Below are 22,727 nucleotides of genomic sequence, written 5' to 3' on the forward strand. Positions count from 1 at the left end.
CGCATATTCTATTTGCTTAACTTCATCTCAAGTGTTCTTACACTTGGATCATAATATATGCTTGCAAGTTTACACTCAAATAATAATATTTCCTTAAGAACTTCTCAACTTTGTGAGATTTATCAAAAAAAGTTTTTTTTTCTTTTTCTGATCTTGTAATCTTGAAACCAAGAATTACTTCAACTTTGTCTAGGTCTTTCTTATCAATGTTGTTTATAAACAATGATTTCACATAATTCATAACATGAATCTTTAAACCAAATATGAGCAAGTCGTCTTCATAGGCAAATATTATTTTCATGTTTGTTGTAATTACATTTGTCACTTTCATTCACTTTATGCTCATTCGATGACATTAGAATGTCAAATTTTTCATGTCATTCCTTTTTAGACCTCACAAAGAATTATCTAACTTACAGACCTTGTTTTCTTGTCCATGAATCACAAAATTTTCCAGGTTGTTCCATATAGATTTCTTCTTCTAGTTCACCATAAATAAGGCAACTTTCACATCCATTTGGAGTACAATCGAGTTATGAACGGCGGCTAAAGGGACTAGTACTCTTATGGATATGATTTTCGTGACTGGTGAATGAATGTCGAAGAAGTCTATATTTTTCTCTTTGTCTAAAACCTTTGACTACAAGGAAACCCTTGTATTCATCAACCGTACCATCAGGTTTTAGTTCCTTTTTCCAAAATCCAAATACAACTGATTGGTTTTGCAACTATGAGACAAGTCAACCAAGTGTCATGTTTTGTTAGACTCTAGAAAATTCATTTCATCGTTTATTGCTTTTGCCATAATTCAGCATCCAATGAGGATATAACTTCTTTAAGGCTTAATGAATCTTCTTCCAATGTATAAACCAAGTTCATACTCTTTAGCAATTTTAGCTTTCTTACCTCCTTGAGGTTCTATAACATCTCGTATGATGTTTTCATAACTATTTCTAATTACATGAATGTGATTAAATATAGTGCCCCCACTAGTTCTTAATTTTTAGAAGGGAATTTATTTTTCCCCCACTAATGTCGTGCTCCCATTAGAGCCTGTAACACCCACAGCTGACGAGGACAGGGGAGTGGTCGCCGGTGCACAAGGCACGACAATGAGCGGCTCCCGACAGTTTCTAGAGGAACCGAATCACATCGGAATGAGAGGGATCCTGAGGCCGTGTAGGTATGGGACTACATGGTTGAAGGAAGGCTTATAAGAATTGTTTGGTACTACCTATATCAACAAGATTTATCTTCTTTTCGGTAGCTCATTCCATAAGAACTCCACAGTTAAGCGTGCTTGACTTGGAGCAATTTTGGGATGGGTGACCTACCGGGAAGTTTCCCGGTAAGCATGCGAGTGAGGACAAAGCACGCTGAAAAGACTCATGTTGGTTTGTGGGGTCAGTCGGCAATCCTGAAAGCAGTCTGGGCTGTTAAAAATGGTATCAGAGCAGACCTCTCCCAGTACGGTGTGGTTCGGGGACGAACCAAGCGGAAGCTGGTGGGCATGTAACACCCACAGCTGACGAGGACAGGGGAGTGGTCGCCGGTGCACAAGGCACGACAATGAGCGGCTCCCGACAGTTTCTAGAGGAACCGAATCACATCGGAATGAGAGGGATCCTGAGGCCGTGTAGGTATGGGACTACATGGTTGAAGGAAGGCTTATAAGAATTGTTTGGTACTACCTATATCAACAAGATGCATCTTCTTTTCGGTAGCTCATTCCATAAGAACTCCACAGTTAAGCGTGCTTGACTTGGAGCAATTTTGGGATGGGTGACCTACCGGGAAGTTTCCCGGTAAGCATGCGAGTGAGGACAAAGCACGCTGAAAAGACTCATGTTGGTTTGTGGGATCAGTCTACAATCCTGAAAGCAGTCTGGGGTGTTACAGAGCCCCCACTAGTGCCCCCACTATTCTTTAGTTAAATGGGTAAATATTTACATAGAAATCGACATCTTTTGAATTCTTTGAATTCTATGATCACTTTAACATTTAGGTCATAAAACATATATGTTTCATTATTTATCGCATACCCGATGAATACACATTCATAAGCTCTATTAGTGAGTTCAACTCTCTTGGGGTCCAGAATCTAAATATAGTCCAGACAATCCCAAGTTCAAAAATAAGACAAGTTGGATTGTCTTTTCTTCAAAAATTTCTTAATTATAATTTTTGTTCTTAGACTTGTGTACTCTATAAATTTCAATTTTTGTTATAAAAATTGAACATTCAAGCATATCAATTTTATTTTCCAAAATTCACAGTCATCAATAAATAAGATAAAACATCATTTTATCATTTCTAGTTTATGTGTCATCAAATTCACACATATCATAATTTATTATGTTTAGAGATTCATATTCTCTAAATTCATTTATATGAACTTTTGGTTCATATATCTTGACTGCAAGAAATAAAATTGTCTAATCATATAACTTTGGAATTAAATCCAAGTTACTCAAATTTAAAATTAAAAGCTTGTTCACGTGATAAATTTTGATATGTCAAATATTAAAATCACACAACTAGTAAAATAGAAGGAGAATTTAATTTTTAACATACCATCAAAGTGCAGTCTTTTCCCACAAGAATGCATGGTACACAAGTCTCTCTTTTTTAAGTCTGAGTCAACTCAGTCTTGTTCAATAGAAATCTGAAATTCAGATTCTTTCTTATTTTTATAAAAAATATTTGGAAAAAATTTCTCAAATAATTTGTTTCAAAAGAAAATTGATCCCTTCTTTGATTTATCAATGTTCTCATTTTTATACAAATAGTAATGACCATTTGTTTCTTATCATGGTACAGGCAGCATGTAAGTGAGTTTTCATCCGAAAATTTACGAGATCATCAAAACGAAATAACAACCTCACGTTTTTTTCTTTTACGGCTCAATCCCTTTTTTTTAATGTTTTGTAACAAATTTATCAATTTTATCATTATCAATTTTGGTTACTGTTTTGTAACAAACAGAACCAAATTATTTTCTTTTCAACTCAAAACATTTCTTATGTTTCGTAACAAACTAAACTTTGTTTGGTTCTGTAACAAATAATTTGTTTTGTAACAAATTATTGTTTCACTATATGGCTCTGATTTCGAAACCATATTTCAAACAAATTCAACGTATTTGAATTTTTTAGTGTTGTTATTTAAAAACAACAATCACTTCATCGTTTTAGTCAAAAGATGTATTTCTATATCTTGATTTATCCTTAATATATTTAGAGACAACTTAACCTTAATAAGTAACTTCTTCGGTAAACATAGTAGATCGAAACGTCTTAAAATTGTTGTTTTTGGATTTTCAAACTGTTACATTTCAATTTCCACATTCTATTATCTACCGAAGTTGTTACTAGGTTGAGTCACGACCAGGTCGCTCTCTTTAAGACATTTCGTGGCACTACCCAAAGTTGTGCAAGGTAGACTATCAACCACGCCGCCTCCAGGATAAAACAAGCCCAGCTACAACTGTTCGATTAACTACTGCACTGTAGAAAATCGTTCGAGATTTACACCTTCAAATATGGTTCTAAGACCACTCAAATATACTGAAACCACTTTAATATGGTATTATTACCATTCTATATGGTGCTAAGACCACTCAAATATGGTGTCTCCACCATTCTAACCTTTAAGTTATCCAAACTTTCAATATGGTACTGCGACCACTCAAATATGGTGATACCACCATTTCTCCTTAAATAGTAAATTTATTGAAATAATTTATATACTGTTAAGATCATTCTTAATTCCGACGGGACATTATTATTACGAAAGGGACTATGATCTTAATAGTACTCTATATTCCGAAGGGACATATATTATCGAAGGGACTATGAACTTAAGACCACTCTTAATTCCGAAGGGACATTAAACCGAAAAGGGACTATGGTCTTAAGAACACTCTTAATTTCGAAGGGACAGAAAGGAGTAGAAGCATAAGAAACTTGTTAACACAAGTCGGAGGGAGAAGAGAGAAACCGCACAGGAAGCATCAACTGTGCGATTTGGTGTGTATTTGAACTGAGTGGAGTCCTCTATTTATATAGAGATTCTGTAACTGTTTTAGCACAAATTGCGACAACAGTTACTCTTAATGGATACAATTAAAATGAAGTTTATCCATTAATCAGTTCAACAACACTTGTGGATAGGATCAAAAGAAACAAATCCACAAAAGTGGAGGAAACAAACTATTGGATTTGAATGAAGGAAATATAAGAAATTTAATTAAATTCTTATTCTTATCACAACCACCATAAGCTAAATTTATGGGAAGTGATATTCTTGAATAAAAATAATAATTACTATTATTTTTATCATTATTAAGTATTTAAAATTAAATACCGCAATTTAAACAATACTAATGTGTGTATTCTATTTTATGTAGGACCCCCACACTCTATTTTTTCAATTCACACAACATTAGATCAAAGTATGATTACTTGGTGTTTAATTTTCCAATTTATTTTCCAACATCACACTAATGTTCCACACTAATGTTCCAACACATGTAATATATGACACCTAGAACAAATTCATAACAAGACCAATCTAAGTTCTAATGCATGAAATGAAATGTTCATTCCATTGTACAAAGATTATGTGTAAGGATGTGATAAGTATCCAAGTCCGTATCAGGATGTTACTGCTATTACAATCATAATGTGTAGAGGTGGTCCTTAATAAATCATCTTGCATAATCAAAAACAAATGAAAACAAACATAGGCTAGTTTTCCGACTTTTGAGTACAAAAACAAAACTAAAGTACATTAGAGCGAAAATGATCACATGAAAGCCTAATGTTTTGACTTAGGTACTGGATTACAGTTTTGAAAGATTAAATCGTAAATATTGTTGAACAAATGCCTCTATTATATGGTATCTACCCGAGAAAGTTAGTGAGCTAAAATGAAAGTGTAAAGAAATTGAGCCTAGTGGCACAACGATTACCTATAAGAAGAACTTGCTCGTTACTACTGTCTTTAGCCGTCTACTTGATTCATGCTCACCATCTTACTAGCTTTTCACCTTCACGATACTGTAATTATCATCAGTACCTATATCAGGTATTGAAAAAGACAGGATCAGTTCAAGAGTCGAGAAAGACTGTAGAAAATCATCTCAGAAAAGATTTTAGAAAACAGAACAAAAAGCTTCCTATCAACACTTTTGTCACTTTCTAGCCAGTTAGAGCTATTTCCATCTGTCAAACACATTAAGTTTCTCTTTGGGACTAATTTATTGAATATATCAGCTATAATATCTTGTGTCAATCCTTTTTCACTTTGATTCTAGTCTGAGTCCTCAACAAGTGGCACCTCACATAAATATGATTGCTCATAGAAAACCAGATTGCATTATTCAAACATATAATATAATATTAAATATAGCTTCAAATTTGAAAAATACATATCAAAATCTAACCATCTTGCATTACTCATACATGATATATTGGTGAATTAACATATACAGTTCATCAACTGACTATAACAAAACAGTTGGTTACTTGTTACACAAGTAACTGATTGTTCTACTGGTTAGTTATGTTTTAACAATTAATTCCAAAAAGTTCAATTTTCTCACCAAAAGCTATATAACACCGACACACTTCAGATCAAAGACATGTCTAGTGTCAAAGTAAGTGTTCAACACCAGCACATAGTTACATTCAATCACTTTCATTTTCTTAAGTTATTACCGGGGTCTAAGTGTGAGTGTCTGTGTCAGTGCTTCAAAGTCAACAACTACTCGAATTTTGGCAAATTATTATCAATTTCTTTTCTCCCTTGATATATCCCCATCATAAATGTTTAATCTTGACTTCAATATGGTCAGTCAAGCCTGTCGATAGCAGAAATCATTTCACAACATGATAACATAAGTCAGAATGGATTGATTCACAGATTTGATCAAAACCTCATGATCACATACTGATGATATTGATTTCTGCTTCCATACTTTCTATTTCTTCCAAACTTTATCGTAAACAAAATTAAAAACACGTTGCTTCGATCTTCCAACAAAAGGAGGGAAGTCCCAAGTATTTTGATTGTGTCTCCACAACCTTAAATAAATCCACCTTTGGAAATCAATTATTTTTTTGGTTATTTGGAACATTTCTGGAGACTATTAGGAAGACATTAGAACAATAAAATCATTATATGATGCTAACATACTCTTATTGAAGAGGTAGGATCAAGATATTCACTAATGACATATTTCTATTAATAGCAAATCATCGGTATCTTGAAACCAATAAATTTGTTCTATGCTACTCTTGCACAGCCCAACGTTCGAATTTTTGGATCCCAAGACACCTATTTTCATATATCTATGATTCTTACCACCAACAGAGATTGATAAATGCACGATATGACTATGATCATCTATCTTCGAATTTCCACCTTAACTCTTCATTTCATTAGATGTCTTGCTTACCATGTTTGAGCTTCTCTTGTAGATTGTGGATGCAATAATCTCACGGCGTTGTTTTCTAAGAGAATGTAGTGTACACATTCCATTGTTGGTGAACCTTCACATTTGGATTACGACATTGAGCTCCACGTAAACTACAATAATTTCTTGACAAAAAACACTAAAGAACCAAGGTTTTAAATTATGGTCGCATCGAGATCTTTGAGTTTTAGGAGTGTCGAGGTCTAATACAACTAATGCAACTTTAGTCGCAATGACTGCTGAAACATCAGAACCTTTATGTTGCAGCTAAAATATTTTGAATTGATCTTATATTTTTTTCCTGCTATGATTCCAAAGACTTGCACACCTTGAAAATTTTGTGTTCATTTAAATTTTATATTTTTAGTGTTTGAAAAATAACATATGAAACAACCTGGTTGCCTATGATGTTTAAGTTTCAAGGAAAATCTCTACATGTTTGATATTATAACTATTGCAACCATCTTTTTAATTTTTATTTGTTTAAACAAAATCAGGTATCAACAATGATAAAGTCCACAAGGAAAACAATGCCAAAAAAGATATCAACAAAAATGAAGACCATCCCCATCTAGATGACAATAGAATATGTGATGCTTTGTCTCCTCTAAATTTGTAAGCAGATTGAATATTTGCCCGTCTTTTCGCTAGTAGAATATAAAATACTTGACCAAATAAAAAATCAAACATGATAATTTCTCCTAAGAACATATATGATTCTAAAAAAGTAAACCTATAACTCACCTCGAAGTCCATGCTAACAATTAAAAAACTAATTTTACTATGGTGCAACTAAACTTGGTAAATACAAAGTTGTTGCTTGCAATCTTCCTTCCACCGATTCAATAAGGAGCAAATAATCATTCTTAGAAGTGTCTAATGGTGGTAAAATACATTCTTCGTCAATTCGAAGAGCTTGATAACTAAGTTTCAACAATTGAGTCCAAGAACTTTCAACCCCATACTCATTCATCTGCCATAAAAAAAATTGAGTTCTTTCGACATCGTCATAAGAGAAACATAAACGATCTTTCAAAATCCCAAGACTTGGCTTAGCTCGCCAACGACCAACACGGTGGGCTTGATCAAAACAAGAAGGCAGAGACAATTGTTTATATGTTTCTTTACCTAGATCAAGTGAAACAATATAAACAGGAATCTTCCAATCACAATCAAAATTTGAAGTTGCAAACCAATTAAGAGTACCATTTAAATACATTCCAGGATTTCTTGTCAAAATACCAAAACCGGGGAAATTTTGAATATTTCTCCAACAATTGTCACGTTTGTTGTAAACATTTACCTCAGATTTTAATGAATCATTGTTAGAAGTCTTGAAATTCACAACTACCACCTTGTAAGTGTCCGATAAGTTATCGTAACCAAACCCAAACATATCATAAGGGGGGCAACCCCATGACCATGACTGAGAATGAACTAAAAGACTTGGTTGAAGGGTTCCATAAACAAACTAAATATTTTGTACCAGGACGCTTGATAGCAATCAAACAAACCAAACCGTTACAAGAACCAACAACCTTATACTTTGATTTCAATCTGGAACCAAAATCAAAATCTTTAACAATTGTGGATAATGATATATCATCATTGACTAAAGAAAAAGATTTAAGGCAATCAGTAAATTTGATTAATAGGTTAGTATTTTTTTGTGACCTTTGAAGGTGGTATTTCACAAAAGTTTGATTTGAGATTAAGGATTCAAAATACTTGGACAAGCATTTGAATCGAATAAGGGATTTCAATGGAAGCCGTAAGAATATTTCAATTGCAATATCCTCACAGATGAAGGTTTGTGGTCGTGTCATGTTGATGAGGCTAATTTTGAGTTTTGGTTAATTCTACGATGCAATTTGAAGTCTAGCTTGATTGTTCCACGAGGTTCAAGTATCTAACCACAAAAAACTATATATAGCTATATTGTTGTATATAAAAACACCTTCTCAGCTCGGTTAGATTTTTTCTTTCGAAAAATACCCTCAATTTTCGATACATGTAACAAATAGATAAAAATAAATTTAAATATTAAAAAAATATAACAAACACGATATGATTATATATATGTTTGGTTTTTTTTTTTTTACTTTATCATTTAGGGTCTGTTTGGTTCGAGAATTAGGAGGGGAGGGGAGGGAAGGAATTTTAACGAAGAGGAAGGGCCGGGAGATATTTTAATTAAAAGGGTGTTTGGTTCACAAGGGGAGGGAAGAGATTTTAAAATTATTTTACTGTTTTACCCTTAAACTTAATTAAATAAGGTTAATAAAGTAACGAAACAAAAACGATGTAATCGATAACAACATGATGTAGACGATGGAATAATAGATTAGTAATAGGGTTGTTAGAAGGAGTAATAAAAGTTGTTACAAGGAAAAATTGTAATAATATGGAATAAAAGTTTATACTAGGAAAAATTGTTAATTAATAATATGGAATAAAAGTTGTTACAAGATAATATAACCTATAACTAAATAATAGTAAAAGTTGTTTCAAGGATAATATCTTATATAATAAAGCTTAACCCCTAAAGCTATTTCTAACCCTAATATTTTCCCCCCATTTCTCCCTCCACTTTTCTGAGCCATTGGATCTTGCACATTTAGGCGCCATTCAATTTTAGCCATTGATCATCTTACTTAATTAATGCCAGCCGAATTTTGTTATCAAGTTTGCTATAATTTTGGCCAGCCGAATCCTTATTATTATTTTTTTTTTGAATTCCTATCCTCCTTTTTTTTATTCCTATCCTCCTTTTTTTTCGAATCCTTATTTTTTTTTTTTGAATTCCTATCCTCCTTTTTTTTATTCCTATCCTCCTTTTGGCCAGCCGAATCCTTATTATTATATTTTTTTTTTGAATTCCTATCCTCCTTTTTTTTATTCCTATCCTCCTTTTTTTAAGCAAATATTAAAAAACTCTTTAAAAAGCAATTCAAATAGGCCCTAAGTGTCCTCGTGAGCTTAGCTCAGTTGGTAGGGACAACATATAAAGTATAAAATATGCAAGGTCTTGGGTGCAGCTACATCTTGGGTTCAAACCCGGCCACCACCAAAAAAAAAAAAAAAGCCCTAAGTTTTTTTTTTTTGTTGAGCTTTTTATTATTTGGTCTATAAATTAAGTAACAACTACCAAAATTTACACACAACTGTGAGGTCTTGGTTCGAATCTACACTCAACTGTGAGATCTTGAATCTGGATGCATATGTTTAACCTGGCAATATTGACATTGCCACTAAAATATATCTTATGGCCATTCTGAAAGTTATTTTTGTAAGTTATTATAATGTCGGACACATATCATGTCTGACACCGACACGACACCAACATATATAATTACACTAAATTATGTGATTTTCTCAAATTATTAGCAGTGTCGACGTGTCAATGTCCGTGTCGTATCCGATGTCCGTATCTATGTTGCGCTACAATTTTTCATTCATCATGCTTTGTAACATTTTCTGATTCAAGACTTTGTTAACATTTTTTTCTCAATACTACTTATATCATATATCAATACATGCAATACCATCCAAATGTTCTGTTATGTATACAATAATGTTTAAGCTTCCAAATTGTATTATTAGGTGAAACAGAAGGCCTTATATCTTGCAGGGAATTCTTGAAGTCCTACACAAAAGTGATGAAAACGTTTAAAAATTAGTAATCAACCTGAGAAATATTTTTGAAATTTTTATGTTCTGCATGCATCCTTTTCCATACCTGAAGAGTTACTGGTCTAATCTCCTCGTTTTTCAAGTTCGCAATTCCTACTTGATTTATTGCCTATCTCAGGGGACCTATAGAAGTATCCTTCACTAAGATTTTGTGTCCGATCTTGAATAACCAAAAAGAAACTTAGTCACCAAGTAAAAGTAATGTAAATCATCAGAAACCAAGAAAAAACCAGAAAAAGAAACTACTTGCAGAAGACCCTGTAATTAACGGTAATAATGTCAATACCTTCGGTTAAGTCACGTATAATCTCCATTTCCTCATTTGATAGCTTGAATAATCCATCCTTCTCTAAAAGGCTATGTTCAATCCAAGATCTTGCCTCTGAAATATCAAGCGAATAAGTTTCAATAAGAAACTGTGTTTTTAGCCATCTACTTGATTCATGCTCGCCATCTGACTTATGCTGCAACAAGTTAGATGTATTAAATAAATAAGAAAAAAATTCAACAAAATTGTTGAACATGAACCTATTACAGAAATAAACTCTAATGTTGCCTTTATTGGCCACGACATTAGCATACTTGGGACGAGACAGAATCTATTTCATCGACGAAAATAACTGCTGGCTGACGACAAGTGGTCACTCCAAAGAGGGCTCTATCTAGCTTTTCACTTTCACCGATCTGTAACTATCATCAGTACATATATCAGCAATCTGAAAATAGTGTCCCTAGGATATTGAAAATCATCTCAGAAATGTTTTAGGAGAAATATATCAGCAAACCTTCAAAATAAACAGCTAAAGCTTAACACGGATATGTAAATAAGTCCCTGGCATTTCAACGAGCTTGCAGATATGTAAAAGAAGGTAGCCTTCAGCTAGGGTTCTATATAGCTTTTCACTTTTCCTATCGTTACTAACATGTTCAATGAGGCGAGGTTCTAAATTCCACAATGTCTCCGGAAGCTCACCATTAGGACCACACATGATTTCCAAACTGCAAGCATATAAAGAATATTCGGAAGAGTGCATATATTATCCAACCAGTCATCACTCATGAGATCAAAAAATTATCGGGGGACAAAATTATCGTGGATGCCACATCGCGAAACACCATATGATCTCCCACCATATAACCTGTTGGCAGGATTATTGTCGCATTGTGGTGTCACAGGTGCATTGGGTGAACCCATTGCTCCTTGATTTTGCTTTACTTCCATTTCCTGCCCAAACAAGACTATGCCATCGACATTTCAAATTGTTAAAAACAGAATTATTTTTGCATTGTGGTGAGACAGGTGGAATATATGCACCAAAATTGACAGAATAAAATGGAAATGCTAATAATAACAGGAAATAATCCCATCCAAATTAACCATAGTCGTCAACATAAAAGCGAGAGGGAGAGAGAAATTTGACGAATAAGGTAAAATAATTATACCAACTTTGCTCTGGCAGTAACAAAGCCTATAATTATACCAACTTTGCTCTGGCAGTAACAAAGCCTTTTCCAGCAACATCAGGATTAACTTCCTCCTTGCTTGAAGGTAGAATAAGGACTACTATTTTCCACGTGTGCACGTTTTGTCGAAAAAATATTTCCACAAGATCAATCTTCTCCTTCAACTTCAAAAACAGAAGGGACACCAGGAGCCTTGTATGGATGGGATGTGATTGCGGCCTTCCAATAACTATGCAGTCCTCAGAGCTGTCAGTTTTCAAGTTGAAAACACTCCTGGAACCATTACTAGTCCTCAAGCTGCACCACTTCCTTTGATGCTTCTCTTCCTGTTTTCTTTTGCTTCCCAGTATATTTGAAAATCATTGTCTCTTGAATATGGAAAAACCAAAAATAATTGAGTTCAACAGCAAGAGGAAAATTTACATGGCATAAACATAAGAGAAAGTTGTAATCAATCAAGTATACAGATTCTCAAACTAAGTTTTGTAAGTTGTAACCAAATAGACAGTTTAGGAAGAAGACAGAAAAATCAAAGAAAATGTAAGACATGGTTCATCCAATGTTGTTTACATCTACGGACAGTGTGAGAATCTCCACAACTATATATAAGATGTTACAACGAATACTAATTAAATCCAACAACAAGAAGCAGCCTATCAACACATTTGGAGAATTCCTCTAACTTCTGTCACTTTCTAGCCAGTTATAGCTATTTCCATCTGTCAAACACTAAACAATCCCAAAATATGCATGAAATTTCTCTTTGGGACTAATTTATTGAATATATCAGCTATACTATCTTGTATCATTCCTTTTTCACTTTGATTCTAGTCTCAGTTCTCAAGAAGTGGCTTCTCACATAAATATGATTGCTCCTAGATAACCAGATTGCATTATTCAAACATATAATATTATATATAGCTTAAAATTTGAAAAAATATACACATTAAAATCTAACCACATTGCATTACTCAAATATATGATATATAGCTTCACATTCAAAATCTAACCACATTGAAATACTCCAATAGAGATATATCATGTTCCAATGCTCCAACAGCCAAAACAAGTACCCTTGAATTCAGCAAATACTGATCAAATTATATAAACAAAAATAATTCTAACCACATTAAATCACTCATAAATTTCAATACAATTAATGTGAAGAGATAAACTCATACTCCATGAATGTAAAAACAAAGCTTGCAATATGCATAGCAAAGGAAGAAGAAGCATTAAGAATAAAATTTTGTTAATTCACCAATCTAATATGTACAATGTGTAACTATGGCTATATATAGAGTATTAACTGTCTTAACTCATCCATAGTCTCTAAACTAACTATACTTAACATATACAGTTCATCAACTAACTAATAGCAGTTAAGTTGGTTATGAACCAGTTGGTTACTTGTTACACAAGTAACTGATTGTTCTACTGGTTAGTTAGGTTTTAACAATTAATTCCAAAAAAGTTCAATTTTCTCACCAAAAGCTATATAACACCGACACACTTCAGATCAAAGACATGTCTAGTGTCTCACACGTGTCAGAGTAAGTGTTCAACACCAACACCTAGTTACATTCAATCAGTTTCATTTTCTTAAGTTGTTACCCGTGTCTAGTGTGAGAGTCCAAGTATATTGAAACCAATAATATTTGTTCTATGCTACTCTTGAACAACCCAACATTTGAATTTTAGGATCCCAAGACACCTATTTTCATATCTCTATGATTCTTACCACCAATAGAGATTGATAAATGCAGGATATGTCTATGATCATCTATCTTCGAAGTTCGATTTTAACTCTTCATTTTGTTAGATGTCTTGCTTGCCATGTTTGAGTTTCTCTTGTAGATTGTGGATGCAATAATCTCACATGGTTGTTTTCTAAATGTAGTGTACAACATTCCATTGTTGGTGAACCTTCACATTTAGATTACGACATTGAGCTCCACGTAAACCACAATAACTTCGACAAAAAACACTATAGAACCAAGGTTTTAAATTATGGTCGCATCAAGATATTTGAGTTTTAGGAGGGTCGGAGGTCCTAATGCAACTAATGCAACTTTAGTCGCAGTGACCACTGAAACATAAAAACCTTTATGTTGCAGCTCAAATATTTTGAATTGATCTTATATTTTTTCCTGCTATGATTCCAAAGACTTGCACACCTTGAAAATTTTGTATTCATTTAAATTTTATATTTTTAGTTTTCGAAAAATAACATGCAACAACCCGGTTGCCTATGATGTTTAAGTTTTAAGGAAAATCTCTACATGTTTGATATTATAACTATTGCAACCATCTTTTTAAAAAAAAAAATTAAACAAAATTAGGTATCAACAATGTAAAAGTTATCAACAAAAGTGAAGACCATCCCCATCTAGTTGACAATAGAATATGTGATGCTTTGTCTCCTCTAAATATGTAAGCAGATTGAATATGTGCTCGTCTTTTCGCTAGTAGAATATAAAATACTTGACCAAATAAAAAATCAAACATGATAATTTCTCCTAAGAGCATATATGATTCTAAAAAAGTAAACTTATAACTCACCTCCAAGTCCAGGCTAACAATTAAAAAGCTAATTTTACTATGGAGCAACTAAACTTGGTAAATAATCATTAGCATAGAGCCAAAGCTTATTCATGGTCATGGGAATTTCAGAATTGTCTTCTTGGTTATACAAAGTTGTTGCTTGCATTCTTCCTTCCATCGATTCTATAAGGAGCAAATAATCATTTTTAGAAGTGCTTAATGGTGGTAAAATACATTCTTCGTCAATTCGAAGAGCTTGATAACTAAGTTTCAACAATTGAGTCCAAGAACTTTCAACCCCATACTCATTCATTTGCCATAAAATAAATTGAGTTCTTTCGACATCGTCATAAGAGAAACATAAACGATCTTTCAAAATCCCAAGGCTTGGCTTAGCTCGCCAACGACCAACACGGTGGGCTTGATCAAAACAAGAAGGCAGAGACAATTGTTTATATGTTTCATTAACTAGATCAAGTGAAACAATATAAACAGAAATCTTCCAATCACAATCAAAATTTGAAGTTGCAAACCAATTAATAGTACCATTTAAATACATTCCTTGATTTCTTGTCAAAATACCAAAACCAGGGAAATTTTGAATATTTCTCCAACAATTGTCACGTTTGTTGTAAACATTTACCTCAGATTTTAATGAATCATTGTTAGAAGTCTTGAAATTCACAACTACCACCTTGTAAGTGTCCGATAAGCTATCGTAACCAAACCCAAACATATCATAAGGGGGCAACCACATGACCATGACCGAGAATGAACTAAAAGACTTGCTTTAAAGGAGAGTGACTTGGTTGAAGGGTTCCATAAACAAGCTAAATATTTTGTACCGAGACGCTTGATAGCAATCAAACAAACCAAACCGTTACAAGAACCAACAACCTTATACTTTGATTTCAATCTGGAACCAAAATCAAAATCTTTAACAATTGTGGATAATGATATATCGTCATTGACTAAAGAAAAAGATTTAAGGCAATCAGTGAATTTGATTAATAGGTTAGTATTTTTTTGTGACCTTTGAAGGTGGTATTTCACAAAAGTTTGATTTGAGATTAAGGATTCTGTTGTGAATTCCGACAAAAAAATCACACCAATACAAACTATGATGTGTGGAGCAAAGGAAAGTAGTAACCAATATCAAAGTAAACACAAGCAATAACAACAATAACAACGCCTTGATCTAATCTCGGAATCAAAGTGAAAAGCACAAAACCACAAGCAAAAGATAAAGGGAGAAGAGAAACAAAACACACCAAGAGATGATTACCCAGTTCGGTCCAACTTGACCTACTCTGGGGGAGAGATTGATCTCTCCAATCCACTATCAAAGAGTTCTTACAAAGAGATACAAATGGGTTACAAGAAATTAGCTTCAACAAGCGCACAAAGAACAACCCTAATTTCTACCCATTTTCCCAATCTCACCAATGAACAAGACACTCAATGATTTTCACTCACCCAAGGTGTTTACAATGTTTCCCAACCCAAGAGAACTCTAATCAAAGACCCTCAACCCTAAAGTTACCTCCTTTGATTTCCCAAGTTTTCCTCTCTTGAAGTTCTCTCTCCTCTCGCTTCAAAATCTGCAAAGAAACACTTAAATAGTACCCTGCAACTGTCAAAATCGTGTCACGTTTGCCCGAATCGTGACACGTTTGATACGTACGACCCAAGGTACGACCAACCTTATCCTGAAAACGTGCCCAGAAAGCCGAAAATCGTGTCACGTTTTCCCAAAATCGTGTCACGATTGGACACCCTGCAAAACATGCTCACGGCATTGCGAAATCGTGACACGATTCCAAGTTTTCCCAACTTCACAATTTTGAAGCCAATTACAACATTCTCCACCTTGACTTCTAAATTGATGATGATGTCACTTTAACCATCAACCACCAATCTTCTTTTCTTTTCCTTGCATCCAACTACACCACAAGTAGCTCCACAAGTCTACACCAAACCCTCTTCAACCACGGAACGTCTCCCGCTTCCTTGAAGATCACCTTGCATCCAATCACCCTTGGTCTTTTAGGTAATCACACAAGCCACATCATACATTCTTCAACCCCCGGAATGCCTTCCGTACTCATGAAGAATTCACATGCTCACAACTAGAGCATAGCACCCAAGGCCTCCATAGTCGTACCATTCCCGGTGTCATCAACTCCACCTCAAGTTGAGCTTTCTCTACCTCAACTTCCAAATGCGTACACACACTATGCCTTCACCTTGCAACTCCACCTCAAAGGTTGATCACGAGTATTCTTACCACCGCCTCTCCAGGCCGACAATGAGTATTCTTCCCACCTCTCCAGGCTAATGTTGAGTGTTTAACGTCTCTCCAGACGAACACCGCTCTACAAAGCATCAATACCAAGGTGAGAAACCTCACCTTCATCCTCCCAACAACTCACCACCAAAGCACCCGCATCCTCATACTCCCACTACAAGAAAAAACGCGTTTTGCGACCTTTAAAATTGACGATTGCGACTGTTAGAAAGGTCGCAAATGTACATTTGCGACTGTTCCCCAACAGGCGCTAATGTTGGGGTCGCAACAGTCATTTGTGACCCTTCGTAGAACAGCCGCTCCAACTGCCGCAACAGGTGCTGCGACAGTTGCCAACCGTCGCAAAGGAGCGCTTTAATTTAATTTAAAAGGGCTTGCGACCCTTCAAAACAGTCGCAGATGTTAAGTTTTTTAAAAAAATAAATAAAGGCTTGCGACCCTTCAAAACAGTCGCAAATGTCAAGATTTTAAAAAAAAAAATTAAAAAATGAATGGGGCAGTTTTTGTTGCCAATTTAAATAAATATATTAATAAATACTTACTTAAAATACAAAAATATGTAAATCTCATTCATATAATTCTTTCATGAGTAACAATCAAATTAATAGATACAGTACATGGTTTAAACATTCAAAACCAAAACAATAGTGTAACAGGTGGACATTCAAAACAATTGCAAAAGATAAAGTATGTAGTCCAGAAGCATTGCAGCAGTGAATTCCACCAATGCCCTGTCCCAATCCTTAACCCTCAATGGCTGCATTCAATGCTAACAACCTGTAAGCACAGACTATTTGAGAATCATGATAAAAATAAAAGAAAGAATATAGTTACAGGACATGAAAATAGGAATTTTTTGTCAGATTACATTACCTTTGTATAACTACTAAGGACATGCTCAGACCCGTTTTGGATCATACAATGAATTTCGAACTATAGCAGCACCAAACTTATCAATTGCCATTCTTACCTGAGATTCATATGATGAAAGGGCCATCATTTCAATGGTCATGACAAATTATAGATGGTGTCGGCTTTAAGAATTGCAGTCAATTAAAGAAAGAAACTAAAATGCATAAAAGTGGATCAGCAAAGAAGCAATCTAACCATATTTTTCCTTGTGTAGTTGACTATATGTATGGACTCGAAGAAAAGGAATTTTAAGGAACATTGATTCAATGAAAAGGTTTTCTCAATTTCAATGTAATAATTTCATGTTTGTCTTGGATTATTATATTTTTCCAATAATGATATGTAACTGGAACAAAGATTATATAGTATTACATGAACAACTGTATTACCAGCATTATCGCATTATCGCAGGGAAAGAACGCAGGATAGATGATAACAGTTTCATATATAGAGATCAGTTGAATATATTTATCATCGACCTTACAATTTAAAATATTATAGCCATATCATTGCATTGGCCTGTAAATGTAAAAACCAGAATAATCAGATGAATAATATATAGCTAGATGCATTGTGCAACTTACGATCAAAATTGAGATAGAAAATTCACATACCCTACCAAAATTGCCTTCTCGGCTTTTAATAAATCAAAGAAATGCAATGTAGCAAAGAGGTAAAATTATAAACCAGTAGAGGTTGAAGAGAGAAGACATCAAAATATAAAATGAAATAAATGGAAGAGAAAAGGATCATATGAATTTGACACAAATAGTTTGTTTGCTTTTGAGCTAGGGATCTATCCACACCAAAGTATTGGCAAAAACCATTTTCAAAATCTCTAACTCAAACAAATATGCACATAATCACATGACAAACAACCTACAAACAGAAATTAATAGACTAGCATCCTTGGCAATCAGTTAAATATGAAAAATAAAAGGAATAAATAGCTCTTAGAGACATATATACCTTGTAAGCCTCGTGTATGCGATCTGAGTGTTGAGGACGTATGAAATCATCATCAATGCCATGCCCTAGTAGAGCAGGAACATAACAAGATTTGGCTGCCTGCAATGCAAACAAATAATGAATGAATACATGAAGGTTTTAAACGTGTGAAAGCCAACATACAGATTTATTCCTTCTTAACATGGATGTTTATGCATCAAAACTCTAGAAATTTTCCTTTTTCACGAAACAAACTTCTGTAGGGAAAAAATCAAAAGGAAAAAAATAACCTTAATGGTGTTCAAGTCCATTATATCAAATTTTGCCTTCTTTTGGATTGTTCTCCGCATGTATTGAATTGCATGCTTCACCTGTAACATGGGAGATAAAATTACCGAGCAGTTATGCAATGAGCCCATGAGTACATGGTCTTTAACCAGATTTTAAGCAATTGAGCTTCATTTCTTGTTCATATTATTTATTTAATAATAAATGGGGAGATCATAGGGCAATGAGAATATATTCTAATAAGATAAACAAGGTCAATGAAATCAGATGTTAGCCAAGAGTTCAAAGTTATTTCATTTCATTTTTGAAAAAAGAGTTCAAAGTTAAAAAGTGCAGTAATGCCTAAATATATTTATATGTTGCAAACTACAAATATTCAAAAGTTCCTAGCATAAAATAGAATTCACTCACAGTGAATTTTGGAAGACGAAATCTGTATGTATCTACAAGTTCCATCATCAAATACACCAAATCAGAGAATGGACTGTCTAAAACCATCCCTGCAATTGAAGGATCCTCAGCACCATACATAAGGCCGCAAGGAATGACATCATCAGAAGCAAGAACAAAACTCATATGAACGGTAATATTGAATTGCTGCACAATCAGGGAGTTTATAAATTGATTTTTAAGACAAAAAAGCCCGTGAGTAGTACAATTCTAATGAGAAGAATGTGTTTGTTTGGGAATGTTTAGAAAAAGTTGGTAACAAAAACTAACCTAGTCACAGCGCCCATTGAGCGTCCCCATAAGCCAATGAGGGACACATTTTCATCTGTCTGCAGATAGTTGACCACAGCCCTCAGGTCGTCCTTCTGGAAATAGCAAATAATGTTAAAATTTTGTAATAAAAAATGGCAACAAAACAAATGGTAGTAATCCTTATGCGAACTCCCAGCTGTTATACCCTAATTTTGGACCTAAAATTACTAACTCAATTCGTCTTTTCTTGCACTTCAAGTCATTTGAACTGTCTCTGATCAATTGCATCTTTCTCTGCATTTTATTTCAATGTTACTTACAGAATTCACATAGAAGGGTATTTTAGTCATTTCCTATGTTAAAATTTCCTTTAATCCTTTAGAAATTGTTTGAGTCTTTTCAATTGGTTTGAATAAGTCTTTATTTCAATTCTATGTCAAAATCCATTTCAAAGATTGCATTTGAAGTCATTTTGAGTCAGTTTAGCCCCTAGGGGCATTTTAGTCTTTTCATGTGTTAAAACCCTGTTTGAATTCTAAAAATTGTCTCTGAGTCTTTTAACTTTGCTTGTATAAGCTCTTGCTTCAATTCCCTGTTAAAAAAATCCATTTTAAAATTTGCATCTGAGTCATTTTTAGTCGTTTTAGCCCCAGGGGCATTTTGGTCTTTTCACACAAAATTTCGGCAGAGAGAGGTTACTTTAAAGTACCTCATTTAGAGTAGTTGGTTCATTTTAGTCCGTCTTGTGTTTTTTATTGGTTTCACTTTACGTTTATTCCAAATTACGTTTTTTATTCAATTTTATTAACTTTTCTTTTCATTTTAGTCCTAAGGTTTCCAAAAATTGCATTTTAGTCCCTTGAGTCACTTTATTTTCTTTTAGATCCTTTTTTGATTCGAATTTTTTTTTCAGGTCAAACTTCTTAAGTCTTTTTGGTCAAATTACATTTCAGTCCACTTAAGTCTTAAAATTGCATATTAGTCCAAATTATCAAAATTGCAGTCTGGTCCCAAAGTCTTAAAAATTGCAGGTCAGTCCTTAATTCATTTTGTCCAAGTTTTTGTCCAGGTCATCATTCCATAACACGTGGCAGGTCCTAAGTGGCTCAGAGTCCACATGTCAGCCTATATAAAGGCCACATCATTCAATGCAGAAGAAAATCAATCACAACACGCCACATCACAAACACAGTTCAACCTTCCCTCTCTCTTTCCAAAAAGATCAAACCATAACCGTTTTTTCCCCAATTCTCCAGAACTCAAGAACACGTAAACCCTAACCGTTTCAATTGAACGAAAATTCAACAAAATAGTGTGATTCTCAGAGATTTCTTGCGAATTCATCATCATCGAATCAAAAGGCTCTGCAACTCAAGTTTGAATTCATCACGAAGGTGACAAACTCAAACGATCACAGAGACGTAATAGTGAGAAGAAGAGGAATCGAAGTAGGCTTCGAATCAGTGAAGAAGAAGAAGAGAATACCGATTTATTTTCGGTTTTCAACTTACCAGAAAGCTTTCTTAAGGATCTTTGTTCGAACCTCCATCTTAATTCAGGTATTCATCAAAAACCTCTTCGTTTTTTCATTGCAAAAAGCTCAACGAAGCTCAACGAACACAAATAAACGGTGAATTGAAGAAGAACTTCGAAAAAGATTCGAAGGATTTTGAAACGAAACCCTAAAAGATGTGAATCTTCAAAGATTCACCGTTTATTTCTTGAAACGAGGCTTATAATCATCATAAGTGAGTAAAGTGGTTCGGTTTAGGGTTTCGTTCCAAGAGTTTCCAAAAAACTAAAAAAAATTTCGAAACCAAACCCTAAAAATCTAGATCTGCAAAAATTCACCGTTCATTTTACCAAATCGAGTTCAAATTCATCATCAGCAAAGAAAACAGCATAAATTAGAGCCTCGTTTCAAAAAGTACGAAGAGATTTGAAAGACCTAAAACTGAAAAATTCAAACTTCGATCTGCATAGATCTAGGTTTCTTTTGTGATTTCTGATGCTTGATTCGTGTTTAGATTGAAAAATAAACGGTGAAAAGCTTTAGATCGAAGAGTTTTGGTGTGTTTGAGTGTTAGTTAGGTTTCCGGTACCGGAATCTTCACCGGCGGCGGTGAAACCCGCCGGAGAAGATGACCAAAAGTCTAGAGAGAAGGGAGAGAGCTTGCAACGTAGAGAGAGAAAGGGAAGTGGAAAATGAATTGGACCGGTCACCTGGCCTTTATATAAGCCTTTGGACCGGTCTGGTTCAACTGGTTCGCTTCCCTGACCGTTGGATCTAGGGTTGATCCATCTGGATCAATCCAACGGTCCCTGAAACTTCCTGAAGATCCAGGATCCATACAGGGTTGGGTTGGGCCTGTGTTTTTCGTTTGTTGTGGATTTCTTGCTAGGTACACCCCTGGACTTTGCTCCTTACACCTCCTGCGTGTCAAAATTTTGTGCGAAAAATTCCAAATAAATTTCCATGAGTTCTTGGTATTTTCTTTAGTGTTTTATGGTGTTTTTGCATGATAAAATTTGACAAAAAATAGGTGTATTAATTCTTGTTACTTGTTTGCTTTTCTTGTTAATTTTTGTGAAACCTTGCTATGTTTTGACCATGATACCTTGTTATGTGATATTGATACTTGATATGTGACTTTGTGATGTGTTTATCTCTGGATATGTGCTTGTTTTTCTTTTAGTTTTGTGTGTCCAATTATGAGTTTCTTGTCTTGCAAGTAATGAGAGATTTCTTGTGAAAATAAAGTGTAAAATATGCTTAAAGTGTGCTATAAGGCTTGGCATGACATTGCCTCATAATTCTTGTGTTAGAACTGAACTAAAATACTTTGTAAAGTGGTCATGATGTGAGAATTATAAGTCATGTGTTTGCCTTATTATTGTGGTGAATTTTTAGGCATATTTTACTACTTGTTTTGCTAAGTTTTGCCACTTTGTTAGTGCCATCTTACTTGCCCATATCTCTATCTCTCTATGCCTTATATTACTAACAATTTCCTCTATTGTATTTCATACATCATGAGCATTTCATCTTCCATCTCCCATCCTCATCCTTTTATTTTTTTTTTTTTTTACACTTTAAAGTTCATGCAAAAAGTAGAGTGTAAAAGAAATAGAGTGAAAAGCATCATATGATAGAACAAAACATCTCATATATGTTTGCACCGCAAGCCTGTCACCTATAAGATGCATACAATTACAAATGATATATGTTAAAATAAACAATTGCAATGGCCTATATTTTCAACTTCATATTTTTTTTTGTTGAATAGCAAATATATTGTCCATTTAGACACAAGTAGGAGATTAGTAGGACCCATCAGTGAGATCCACTTATTAAAATTGGTCCCACTAATCTCCACTTGTGTCTATCTC

General features: G+C 34.2%; 1 protein-coding gene and 3 pseudogenes across 1 annotated transcript; all 4 read right to left on the reverse strand.

Annotated features, from left to right (window-relative positions):
* Positions 1-12,821, reverse strand: part of LOC146913398 (ATPase family AAA domain-containing protein FIGL1-like) — a 48,350-nt pseudogene extending 35,529 nt beyond the window's left edge.
* On the reverse strand, positions 7,260-8,304 carry LOC146913403 (F-box/kelch-repeat protein At3g23880-like; annotated as a pseudogene).
* A 1,413-nt stretch (positions 12,822-14,234) lies between the features above and the next one.
* LOC146913404 (F-box/kelch-repeat protein At3g06240-like) lies at positions 14,235-16,762 on the reverse strand (annotated as a pseudogene).
* A 244-nt stretch (positions 16,763-17,006) lies between these two features.
* On the reverse strand, positions 17,007-19,446 carry LOC146913405 (uncharacterized). The gene is made up of 6 exons (XM_085716563.1): positions 19,356-19,446; positions 19,047-19,170; positions 18,638-18,718; positions 18,369-18,467; positions 17,361-17,457; positions 17,007-17,264 (listed from the first exon to the last, which is right to left on the reverse strand). Exons 1-5 carry the CDS (start codon positions 19,370-19,372, stop codon positions 17,386-17,388), a joined length of 393 nt encoding a protein of 130 aa, XP_085572689.1. The 5' UTR covers positions 19,373-19,446; the 3' UTR covers positions 17,007-17,264; positions 17,361-17,385.
* Between the last annotated feature and the right edge of the window lie 3,281 nt (positions 19,447-22,727).

The sequence above is a fragment of the Medicago sativa genome, chromosome 6 (assembly GCF_051527215.1).
Source record: "Medicago sativa cultivar Bolivia chromosome 6, Bolivia_mono, whole genome shotgun sequence".
In the NCBI taxonomy this organism is placed as follows: domain Eukaryota; kingdom Viridiplantae; phylum Streptophyta; class Magnoliopsida; order Fabales; family Fabaceae; genus Medicago; species Medicago sativa.